The following is a 12487-nucleotide window of genomic DNA, read 5'->3' as shown; positions in this document are numbered from 1 at the left end:
AAATTATCATTACACAACATTTTTTGCTATGTCTGCAGATGGTAGAAAGCACTAAAATGAGAGAGAAGGCTCCTTTCTGTTACCCTGCTTTTGTGCCTTAGACCCATGCTGAGCAGAGGTAAATGAAGGTGAGGGATCTTGACAGTGTCAGCCACTTCCACCTTTACAGGCAAATCTCTCCTGTGTCTTGTAAAGAAGGACTAAGAGCCATAAGTGACATCCATTAGCTATTCTATCCCCATCTTGTGCTCCAGATCTGCAGTGCTGTGCCATATGCCTTGGCATTTTTTTCTCATCTGTCATTTCTCATGACTGGGATTTTTGACACTGTTTAACAGTAGTGGTACTATTTCTCACTTGAACTGCTTTTTCTCTTCATTTATTTATACTTGGAACTGGCATCAGATACAACCAGATGGAGAGTTGTCTCTCTGCTATAAAGTTCAATTTTCCTTTTCCTCACACTGTGTTTTTAGTTCAGTCAGTTCAGTCATGTAACTGAGCATCTAAGTTTAGCTGGTACATTTAATGTGTGTAATTCACTCTGGGTGTGGTGTTTTGTGTCATTTTTTTTTTAAATGCCTCTAACAGTACCTTCTGTCAGCTTCCTTACTAAGTGTGGATGTCATCTTCTGGTCTCCTATCAATGCTGAAACCAAGTCAGAGCCTTACTGTGAATTTACTTCACATTAAAACTCATGAACAGGGCCTGTGTAATAATAACTTTAGCACAGTTTAAAAGAAGGATTAGGGGGAGCAAAAGGATTCTTGATCAGCTGTTTCTTCTTCAATTTTCTCTGAAGGTCTCTGCCTGAAATTGTATTGGGGAGTCCTGTTTGAAAGGAACAGGGCTGCCTGTAGGCACATACTTTTTGAGCTTTTACAAAAGTCCAAGTATATTATATGGGTACACATCTCTTTGAAAAGAAAAACATGCATTTTTCTGATTGCAGTTAGCCCCTTGTATGGATGAAACCATCTTCCTGCAGCCTCTGCTTTTCCCCATTCCTCCATCCCTTCTCTTCCTTTCCAGCAAGGCCCTGTCCTGGCCACATTACAGCGTGCAGGCATTGAAGAAGAAAGGGCTGTGCATGTGTGGTTTCTCCATGTAGTGCAGAAGTATGATACATGAAATGCAAAAGCCCTCTCTGACAAATTTAAATTGGTTGGTTTTCATTCTCTGTTTTGCAATTCTGGAACAAACCCATTAGCAGGTAGCATGAAATAGCAAGATGTTTAGTAAGATGCTTTCTGTACAGAATTTATATGTCTGTAGAAAGATGAATGCCTGGCAATGGGGAAGTAGAATTTTATTTTCCAATTTATGAGCTCAAATCTCTCTGAGGCTTGTTATGAACTCTTTATGTGGTTGTGATGGCCAGTGTAAAATTTGGCCAGGCCTACACTGCATAGTTTTGTAGTCATACCTTTTGACATTACATTGCTGGCAAAATCCATAGCATGGGTCTGATGACAGAGACCTGGTCTTGATTCAACTCATGTAATTCAGGGTTTTGCTGCTGTACCAGCAAAGAACTCCTTCTGAGGTGCATCTCCCCCTAGGATTTGTGCACACTTAGCTGTGGTGGCCAGAAATGTGCTGCACAAGCAAGGCTTGGAGGTGGTCTTGGCCAAGCATGTAGGGACAGATGCTGTGCAAAGCAAATTAATACAAATCAACCCAAACTTCACTACCAACAGTGTGTTGGAGTATCTGCCAGAATTCCTACTGAATTATTCATTTGTCTTTAAAGGTTACAAACACTGTGTGCCTTCATCCAGCAGACTGATTGATTTTGAGACTTACATTTGTTTGGGGACTTGGATTAGAAACATTGACATTTATTTTACAATAAGTATATAGCTTTTAACAACCTCATTCAATGCAGTTTTATTACAGAGCCTTTTCTGTTTCAGCTGTGTCTGTTAAGAGAGAGGGTACCACATCCTCGTAATGTGTAAGATTTGACTAAATATCTTTTGGCACTATGAGGAAAAAAGAAATGAAGATAGGGAACAAGAAAACAACTCCTTGATCCTAGTCTATGCCCTATATATGTAGATCTTTCCATGTTGTTCAGTTTTCATAGTATCGCCAAGGTTGGAAGAGACCTTGAGGATCATCGAGTCCAACCTGTCACCACAGACCCATGACTAGACCATGGCACCAAGTGCCACATCCAATCTCCTCTTGAACACCTCCAGGGATGGGGACTCCACCACCTCCCCGGGCAGCCCATTCCAATGACTAATGACTCTCTCAGTGAAGAACTTTCTCCTCACCTTGAGCCTAAAGTTCCCCTGGCGCAGCTTGAGACTGTGTCCCCTTGTTCTGGTGCTGGTTGCCTGGGAGAAGAGACCAACCCCTTCCTGGCTACAACCACCTTTCAGGTAGTTGTAGAGGGCAATGAGGTCACCCCTGAGCCTCCTCTTCTCCAGGCTAAACAATCCCAGCTCCCTCAGCCTCTCCTCATAGGGCTTGTGCTCAAGGCCTCTCCCCAGCCTTGTTGCCCTTCTCTGGACACATTCAAGTGTCTCAATGTCCTTCTCAAACTGAGGGGCCCAGAACTTATCTTCAGTACTGTGAAGAGAACAGACCAAGAAGTATTTGATGTGTTACAGGCAGAAAAGAAATGGTAGTTACACAACAGGTTATGGCTGCTTTCAACTTCCAAAGTCTCCCCATTAATCTGTAATCTTTCTGCAAGGTTTTTTATATCTCTGAATCTATTCTCTTCCTGCTGGTGGCAGTGACATGGTTTTTCTTCATGTTTTTTTTGAATCTGGTAAATCTAGGCTAGCAAGTAGGGAGGTTATGATTCATATTAGTAAAACTTAGACAGCAAGAACCACTCCTTCTATTACTATGAGCATCAAAAATATGCCTTGTACAACAGGTTTGTCCAGAGGCCCAGCTCTTAGAGAGCAGAATTCTTTCTGCAGTTACACAATGTAATTTTTAACATCTCCTGTAATATTAATGGTCTTTTAGATTTTTCTGTTCCATTCTTCTGGGGAAATTCAATCAGGCTTCTATTGTTCAAGAATAAAAGATTGAAATTATGAAGCATTTTATGGGTGTTAGACTGTATTGAGCTGAAAATGGATACTCTTTTGTACACTTTCAACAAAACTAAATTAATTAGTGCGTGCAGGCTACACTCAGTAATGCCAGAAGAAATTAGATAGATCTGAGGCAAATCCGATTGTTAATTATCTGTATACAAAGATGGTGTGAAAGGAGCTGTTCCAAATGTCACAAATGTGTTTCCTCATAACTCTGTTCAGCCGTCCCCTTTTGAAAACTCTCCCAGTTCACAGATACTTGCCTCAGAAGTTGCAGTAAAGCTGTGCCCCTCAGTAGCTCAAAATAGGAGGGAGGTAAGGCTGGGTAAAGATAGGCATGAAAGATGCAGGCTTTCATCTGTAAACCAGGCTGCTTGGGAAACAGGAATGAGGATCCCACAACCATTCTCTGGTTTCAGCTGGGTACATTTGAAATGGTGGTGCCTCCCTATGCTAAGGAATGATAGGTGACTGCCCATGACTGAAAGAAGACAAAGCATGGGGTGCCTTGCTTAAAGAGGGGTGGTGTATTGCAGCAGAAGATTTGTTGGAGATTGTCTCAGACAGATAAGTTTATAAGGGAGTAATCTACTTACAGGAAGAAACTACCATCCTTTGGTGTGTCAGAGTAAGTTGCAGAAGCCAGCTTTTCCAAATGCTGACTTTACTACAAGCTTTCCTCTCATTGTCTGAACTGATGCCACTGCCTGTGCTTGGATTCAGATATTTGCTGGCATAGTGAACTCTTCAACATTTGTGATAGGTTTGATAGCTGCAAAGTGCTATGTACAAGGACACTGCATGGAACTGAGTTTCATCTGCAGGCTGTGCTAGTAAATTATGATTTCCTAAACTCCTGTGAAACATGACTGTGGCATTATTGGGTGAATTCTCCTGTTTCTCCTTTGATGATTATGTTTATAAGGTCCCTATGAAGCACACTCTCACTAACTCTTTGTGTAGGCATCACTTACATTTAAAAATTAAATTCCTCAACTTTCCAGAACATTTTTCTAAGGGTAGAGAGCATACATTCCATAAACTTTGTGCTAGTTGGTTCCAGATGCTCTAGCTTATGCCTGCTCTGTTCTGACAAATGTTTCTCCCTTTTCATCCATTCTCTTTGGCTAAAAGGCAAAAAAGGAAATTTATCATTAGCATATGGTGGAAAAAAATTACTGCATGCCTCCCTCAGGCACTGCTCATTAAAAGAATACACATAAATGGCTCAAGTATGGGTAATGTAATTTGCATATAACTCACTATTCCCTGAATATGTACTTTCCATTTGCAGTACAAAAATGTAGAAGTATTTGCCTTGTTCAGAAGATGAAGCATATGGAGTTCAAGAAAACAAGTCCTGAAACAAAGGGACATGGTTGCAGCACCAAGTATAAAGGAATTAAACACCACTTTCTAGCTAGTGATAGGAAATATGTATGCCACAGCCATCACCACAGCAGAAAGGAGGGTTCAAAGCATACACACCCCTCATGAAATCTAAATACAATCAGAGCTAACATGTGTGTCTTCTACTGGGCATCACAGTCAGAACAGTTTTAATCACTGAGCTCCAGGATATTTTTAACTGGCTAGAAGAAACCGCAAGTTTTTCAGTCATATATTGGAACCAGTTAATGGTGAATATATAGCCAGCAAATACTTGTAAAAATACTTTACCAGGAAAAATAGCACTGCATCAAAGTCTTGGAAAGAACAGCATAGAGAGTATTTGTGTTTCAAAATTAATTCATTCATTATGAATAACCTTGTGTCCAAGATCATAACTGCAGTATTGTCTAAAGACTCCTGAGCCTCCTTTACAAACAAAGCAGGAATTTGTATATTGTTCCTGTGCTCTAGGTGTAATTTGAACCAGCCACTTTAGAGTTGACCTTTTTAAGACATCAGTTTATTGTGTGACTCTCCTTGGAATGTCTCAGAACAAATATCTAATTAATGTGGCCCCTAAACTTAATGAACTTTTGTGAAAATTCAACATTTTACAGCTCCTTATCCCCATAAGCCACTGGGGGAAAAACATGTACATCTGTATAAATCACTTGAATTTGTTCTTGGTAAAAATGGGACCTCTAGGTGTGCCCGTACACTGCTTTATTAGAATAGCCTAATGGCTTTGCAGAAGCATTCAGTTTCCAAGTGTTGATCTTCATTGGCCCACAAGTCCCAATTATTCAAAACCAATTCTTAATCTGAGTTTCCCTTCTAAGGGAATTTTAAAGCCTGTAACTGATAACTGCGTATAAGTGAATAGGAAACTTCCTTGTCTTGAAATGGCCCCAGCTAGAATGATCACTGATATGTTTTATCTCAACTTTGTGACTTCACTGAGGAGATCTAGCCAATTGTACTAAACCCTTGTCATTTGTCCAGGTTTTTGTTATCTTGGCTTCTCTTCTTGTATTTCCACTGTACCAGCCCTTCCACTGGCTTCTTTCTGAATAAAAATCCAGACAATTTTTTTAAAAGTCCATCACTCAGGAGAAAACATTTTATTAGTTCCCTCATTCAAGAGGCAAAGTGTGAACACTTTGAATTATTAAGGTCAAAGATACAATTACATTGATGGGAGCTTTGATGGCACACATGCCAAAGAGTAAGAATGATCCCTTCTTGTGTTTAGAGCTGTGGATCTGTTACTAAGATAGCTTTTCAAAGTTGTAGCAGTTATAAGAACTCTTCAATATGGATCTTTAATACAGAAAATGGATGTAATAAATGCATGTCTTGGCATTTTAGGTCCTGATTTATTAATCTGTATAATCTGATTTCTTTATGTGCTTTGTGTTCAATTCTAGGCACCAAAGGAAGAAACAAAGGGGAATTTACAAATCTTCAAGGTGTAGCTGCATCTACAAATGGAAAAGTATTGATAGCAGACAGTAACAACCAGTGTGTGCAGGTACGAGGACATGCTGCTTCCAGCACTTTTGTCTCTCAGCCCTCACACCTCTGCCACCTTTGTCCTCTGGGAAAGACATTTTGTATAATTCAAATAGATACAGGAAATGCAGAGGAAGCTTAACTTGTTTATTGTCCATTATCATTTAATCTTCTTGACATACAGGTATCTTTTTTCAGATCTACACTATATCTAATATCTATATCAGAGTTTATTTCCTTTCCGTGTGACATTTGGCAGTGAACAAGGAAAGCAAGCACTGCAATAATCTGTAACAATTCCTTGTTATAATCTTATATTGTAACTTTATCATGTCATGCGTCCAAATACAAAGCTAGGGCAAGGAGCCACAAAAACAATTTCTTAAGCAAATACAAATACAACAATAAACATGTAGGATGTAATTTTCAAATGTCATTTAGTCTACTTAGTTGACTTTTCTGTCTGATAACATGATCAAATCTCTTCTGTGTTAGCACCCCTAACAGCCATGAATTACTGGCTTCTGGGACCTGAGTGAAAATCAAGCTGTGCTTTTTCTTTTGCTTGCCATGTATCTTTTTTACCATTAACAATTTGTCATCACTCTTCAAGCTGCCCATGTGGTAGTAATGATGAAGGCAGCAGTGTGTGGCTTGTTCGTCAATATGCGAAAACCAGCAAGCCACATCCAGTAAGAACTCATTTCCAGGCCTTTCAAAGAGACAGCGTCAAATACTCACCAGCAGCCTCACAATCTGCAGCTACTTCAGAGGAACTTTAGTGTCTAATTACCTGGCCTGGGGACACAACCAGAATTTTGAGTGGCTAACATATCTCTCAGGAAATGGCCTAGTACTTATCTCTAAGTCAGATAATTAAACCTTGAAATTCTCTTTTAGCTTTTATTCCTATCTTTTCTACAGGCAGTGTTTGACTGTGGCTGAGTCACTCAGTGCCTCAGTTTCCTTATTCTACTATGGGAATAATGCAACTTCCTTCCAGCTGAGAGGGACACTGAAATTTAATTCACTTATGTTTTTAAAGTCCTTTGAGATCACTGAGGAAACAGTGCAATAGAAGTACAAAGAAGTTTTTTACTTTGAAATTGGAGTCCAGGTAGAAGCCTCTTCTTAAGCTGGGCACATCATTTTCAAATATGGACTGTGCAAAAGTGCTTAATGTTCCTAACTCTCTTCCTGGCTATTAGTGACTTGCTGAAACCTAGGCTCCAATAAATAGATGATGTAATTATGCAGACCTAATTTTAAAATGGATGTTTTCTGTTCCAGATATTTTCCAATGATGGTCAGTTCAAAAGCCGTTTTGGCATACGAGGAAGATCTCCCGGCCAGTTGCAGAGGCCAACAGGAGTGGCTGTGCATCCAAGTGGTGACATCATTATTGCAGATTATGATAACAAATGGGTTAGCATATTCTCATCAGATGGAAAATTTAAGGTATGAACTGCCATGTGAACTCTCCTGAGCATTCTCCATCTTAAAAAGGACTGCAAAATGTTTATGGTATTTTTTTTTTGTCCTGTCCAGAAACAACATAGCTTGGTTACAACTCAGTCCAAATTCCATTGTGCCGATGTGGAAACCCATGACACAGCCATGCTGTGTAATAGAAAGAGGTCACAGCTGTTATGCTAATGTTATACCAAACAGAGACAATAAGTTGTATTTTATTGTTCTCCATGCTGGGTGCTTGGATGCCTTTCTGTAACTTACAGTTGAGGATGGCCAATGTAATCAAGTCTAGCTGGACTAGCTCAACAGCCTTCAAGTAGTTGCTATTGTGAGGATACAGAAAGGTGTGTGTATATATGTGTATACATACAAACAGACATAAAGACTTATGAGAACATGAGGCTCTTCAGTGACATATGGAGGAGAAAAATAAGGTATCAGACTGATGATGACTTCCTCTATTTAGTCCATACATATGACCAAATCAAGTGTATAATTTGTGTATTATTCCTGTAATAAATGCAAGGAAAGGCAACTCAGTACGTTGTTACAGTGATGCAGCATAGATAGGAGTGTTTTAAGTGGGGTGAAATGTGCTGGAAAACCTGAAAGGTAGTAATAATGTCTTGGGTTACAGTTCTGAGAAAAGTACACTTATTTTTATAGCAACTCTGATCCTTTTAACAGGAGTAAAGTAAGAAGGCAGCTACTACACTCCACTGATGCTTGCCACTCTGTAATATTTATTTTGCTTGGGTTCAGATACAATTCAGAGAGAAGTAAAGGTTACCTCCATTTGGTGCTGCTCTCTGAATCCATGTTACCAAGTCTGGTGATGCATGCTAGAAATAGCCACCTATAGCAGAGGTTAGCCATACACACTGTTAGTGAGACAAGAATACAAAATAGAATTACAGAATACAGAATTAACCAGGTTGGAAAAGACCTTCGAGGTCATCGAGTCCAACCTATCACCCAACACCATCTAGTCAACTAAACCATAGCACTAAGTGCCTCATCCAGTCTCTTTTTAAACACTTTCAGGGATGGTGACACTACCACCTCCCAGGGCACCCCATTCCAATGGGCAATCACTCTTTCTGTGAAAAATTTCTTCCTAACATCCAGCCTAAACCTCCCCTGGTGCAGGTTGAGACTGTGTCCTCTCATTCTGTCACAGGTTGTCTGGGAGAAGAGACCAACCCCCACCTGGCTACAACCTTCCTTCAGGTAGTTGTAGAGAGCAATAAGGTCTCCCCTGAGCCTCCTCTTCTCCAGGCTAAGCAACCCCAACTCACTCAGCCTCTCCTCATAGGGCTTGTGCTCTAAACCCCTCACCAACTTTGTTGCCCTTCTCTGGAATCCTAAATCCATGCTGGCTGGGTCTGATCCCTTGGCCATCCTGTAAGTACTGTGTGATTGCACTGAAGATGATCTGTTCCATAATCTTGGCCTGGCACTGAGGTCAGGCTGACAGGTCTGGAATTTCCTGGCTCCTCCTTCTGGCCCTTCTTGTGGATGGGCACCACATTGGCCAGCTTCCAGTCTTCTGGGACCTCTCCAATGAGCCAGGAGTGTTGAAAAATGATGGACAGCACCTTGGCCAGCTCATCTGCCAGCTCTCTCAGCACCCTAGGATGGATCCCATCCAGTCCCATGGACTTGTGGGGATCCAAGTGGCTGAGCAGGTCTCTAACTACTTCCTCCTGGATTACAGGGGAACTATGCTGCTCCCTGACTCCATCTGCCAGCTCAGGAGGCCAGCTGCCTGGAAGACAACCTATCTTGCTATTAAAATTTGAGGCAAAGAAGGTGTTAAGCACCTCTGCCTTTTCCTTATCTTTAGTTACAATGTTCCCCTCCATGTCCACTAAGGAGCGGAGGTTGTCCTTGCCCCTCCTTTTGCCATTAATATATTTATAAAAGCATTTCTTCTTGTCCTTCACAGCAGAGGCCACTCTAAGCTTTTGCCTCTCTAATCTTTTTCCTACATGACTTAGCAACATCCTCAACATTTCATGGGTTACCTCTCCTTCCTTCCAAAGATGATACACCTTTGTTTTTTCCCCTTATTTCACTCAGAGGCTCATTGCCCATCCAGGCTGGCCATCTACCCTGGCGGCTCATCTTCCAGCACATTGGCACAGCCTGTTCCTGCACCTTCAAGATTTCTTTCTTGATGTAGGTCCGGCCCTCCTGGACCCCTTTGTTTTTAAGGGCTTTTTCCCAAGGTACCTTCTGAGTTAGTTCCTTGAGTAACCTGAAGTCCAGAGTGGAGGTTTTGTTGCTGCCCCTCTTAGCTTGACTGCATATTGAAAACTCAATTATTTCATGGTCACTGGACCCCAGACAGCCTCCAACCACCACATCTCCCACCAGCCCTTCTCTGTTTGTAAAAAGGTCAAGCAAAGCCTTACCCCTAGTAGGCTCACACAGCAGCTGTGACAAGAAGCTATCCTCCATACACTCTAAGAACCTTCTAGACTGCCTTCTTTTTACTGTGTTAAGCTCCCAGTAGCTATCTGGCAGGTTAAAGTCGCTCATAAGAACAAGGTCTGGTGATCTTGAGACAGCCTATAAAATAATTCATCAACCTCTTCATCCTGGTTGTGTGGTCTATAACAGACTCCAACCAGGATGTCAGCCTTGTTGGCCTTCCCTCTAATTCTCATCCACAGGCACTCAATCATCCTTAATCTCTAGTTCCATGGTGTCTAGAGCCTCCCTGATGTACAGGGCCACCCTTCCACCCCTTCTCCCTCACCTGTCTCTCCTGAAGAGCCTGTAGCCATCAATTACAGTGCTCCAGTCATGTGAGTCATCCCAACACATTTCTGTGATGGCAACTATGTCATAACTTCCCTGCTCTAACAAGGCTTCCAGCTCCTCTTAGTACATGCAGGGAAAATTCTACCACAGTCACCTAGTTCTAGTGTCTTGCATTGGAGAGAAATTGCCCATTTGGATTATTTGCTGGCAGCTTAATGACCAAAAAGCTCATGTCCTGAGCTGCTAACTTGTGTACCCTGAAATGGCCTTCCTTGGAGTAGTCTTTTCAAAGCTCTGTAGTGAACAGGAAATTGTGCTTGCATAGTCCTCATTGACTTCTATCTGGGAAACAGATGTGTGTATGCTTTTAAAGGTATCCAGATACGGTGTAGACTTGAAGCAAAAAGACAATACTAATATGCAATGAAAGTGTTAAAAATACATAAATTACTTGTGTTTGCAGAGAGTGTGGGAGTTCCTTGTCAAGTAGTTTTGAAAATGTTCAGCTACACAGGAAACCCTTGGTTTTGGCTGAAGTCTTTGAATTACATGAAGATTTAAAAAAGCAAAACAAGAACCCCAAAGATGTAATTTAGTTAAGAATCCAAATATTCTGAGTAACCTAAGAGTGTCTTAATAATTAACATCTTAAATGTGAACTGGCTTGATCTGGACAGCAAGCGTGGAAAGCTTGTTTTCATTTCCTTCTGAAGACATGCTGTAAATCCAGCATTTAGATGGTGCCAGGAAAAAGCCATTGCTCTGGAGAAGCAAGGAACTTACATGCTATACACTACCAGCAGGGAGAGAGGTACTGAAAAGATTAATTATAAAAGTAGTTCCTCTGATGTGGTGCTTAGCTTTGTTTTCAGTTCATGTAAAGTTGTAAAAGTTTGTGGAATTAATACAGGTTAATGCACTGAACTTTATAGTTCTTGAGACTAGACTGATTGAGAGATGAAATATCAATGATAGAAAATACCATTTTTAGCTTGAACACAACAGGCTATATTTATGAGAGAAAAATATACAAATATTTGTAGAAGCATTTTATATGTGGCAGACAGGCATAACAATATAGTTGAAACACAGGACACAGATATAACAGATCTAGCCTGTGGGAATCTGGGCAAAGCCTTGTAGGTTCTTGTGTATTGGCAATGGTAATTCTTACAGGGGTTTTGTCAGATTAATTGTGCAATTCTTGCTAAGATACACAAAGAGATAGATGCAGGCCTAATGTGTTTTGCTTCAAAGGACCAGGTCTGCAAGCCATTGTATATGATTGTTGATGCAGGTGGGCTGCTAGCTGTTAACTCAGCATTATCAGGGGGCTGTTTTGAACTTGATCTATTTTTGTTGGTCTCCCCTTCTTTCGGTATTTACTTACACTTACTCTTCACATGACTTAAAAGTCATGTGAACCAGAAGGCAAATTTCCTCTGGAGCCAGGCCCAGGCATCTCCCTGGTAACAGCACTGGGCAACCTCACCCCAGCAACCTCCACTGCCAGGCAGAAAAGTGTCACCTTCCTTACTCACTGGTAGCAACAGAGGCAGATGTTCCATTTTCTCAAGGCTGTAAAACTTGCATAAGGCAGAGATGGACAAACTCTAATCTAGTGTTACACCAAAACACAAGTCTTGTAAAATGAAGGGCTGTATTGTCCTGTGAATGATAAAGCCTCAGATACAGTCTTAGGAACTGGGGCATCTGTTTCTTACTGTGCCATGGGTCTCACAGAGAACTAGTGATCTTCCATTTCACTTCCCAGTGCTTTATTTTTCTCATCTATAAAAGGCAGATAACAGTGCTGGCTTCCTTTGTAAATTACTCTGAAACTGCTCAAGAAAACTCAGAGAAGACATCTTGCTATGCTAAGGAGTGAACACATGGTGAAGCAGCAGCATCAACTTCTGCACCAGTGGTCATGTTCAAACCTAGTGAAGGAACTGGAGAACAAAGCCAGGAGAACAATTCTTGGTCCTTTGTGGAGAGAATTACTTTCTTTCTAGTCTTAAATGGTTGTATGTAAGATAACTTGTTATCAGCCAAACAACTGCAAGTCAAGATCTATTTGAAGGGGAAAAGGTGAAAGAAAACATTTTGCATGTCAGACTTCTTTATATTCTTGTCTTACTAGAAGAATTAAGAAAGCTGCTAAAAACTGGTGGCATGTGCACATAGGAACAGTTCTGTGAAGTATGGTTAAATGGTGACAGCTGAATTAAGACAAGTCACATGAATGATAAATCCATTTATTATGTGACATTGC

At 40.9% G+C, this 12487-nt stretch overlaps 1 protein-coding gene across 13 annotated transcripts in view; it reads left to right on the top strand.

Moving 5' to 3' along the window:
* TRIM2 (tripartite motif containing 2) overlaps positions 1-12487 on the top strand; it is a 124450-nt gene that overhangs the window by 100141 nt on the left and 11822 nt on the right. For all 13 annotated transcript variants that reach the window (XM_068137263.1, XM_068137261.1, XM_068137265.1 and 10 more), the window contains 2 exons: positions 5886-5989; positions 7261-7428. In XM_068137263.1, coding sequence (XP_067993364.1) covers positions 5886-5989; positions 7261-7428 — 272 coding nt within the window. The remainder of the gene's footprint in view (positions 1-5885; positions 5990-7260; positions 7429-12487) is intronic.

This window comes from Melanerpes formicivorus, unplaced genomic scaffold (genome assembly GCF_026170545.1).
Source record: "Melanerpes formicivorus ecotype bairdi unplaced genomic scaffold, bMelFor1.0.p_v2 SCAF_4, whole genome shotgun sequence".
NCBI classification, from domain to species: domain Eukaryota; kingdom Metazoa; phylum Chordata; class Aves; order Piciformes; family Picidae; genus Melanerpes; species Melanerpes formicivorus.
This window is presented reverse-complemented; position numbering and strand designations above follow the sequence as displayed.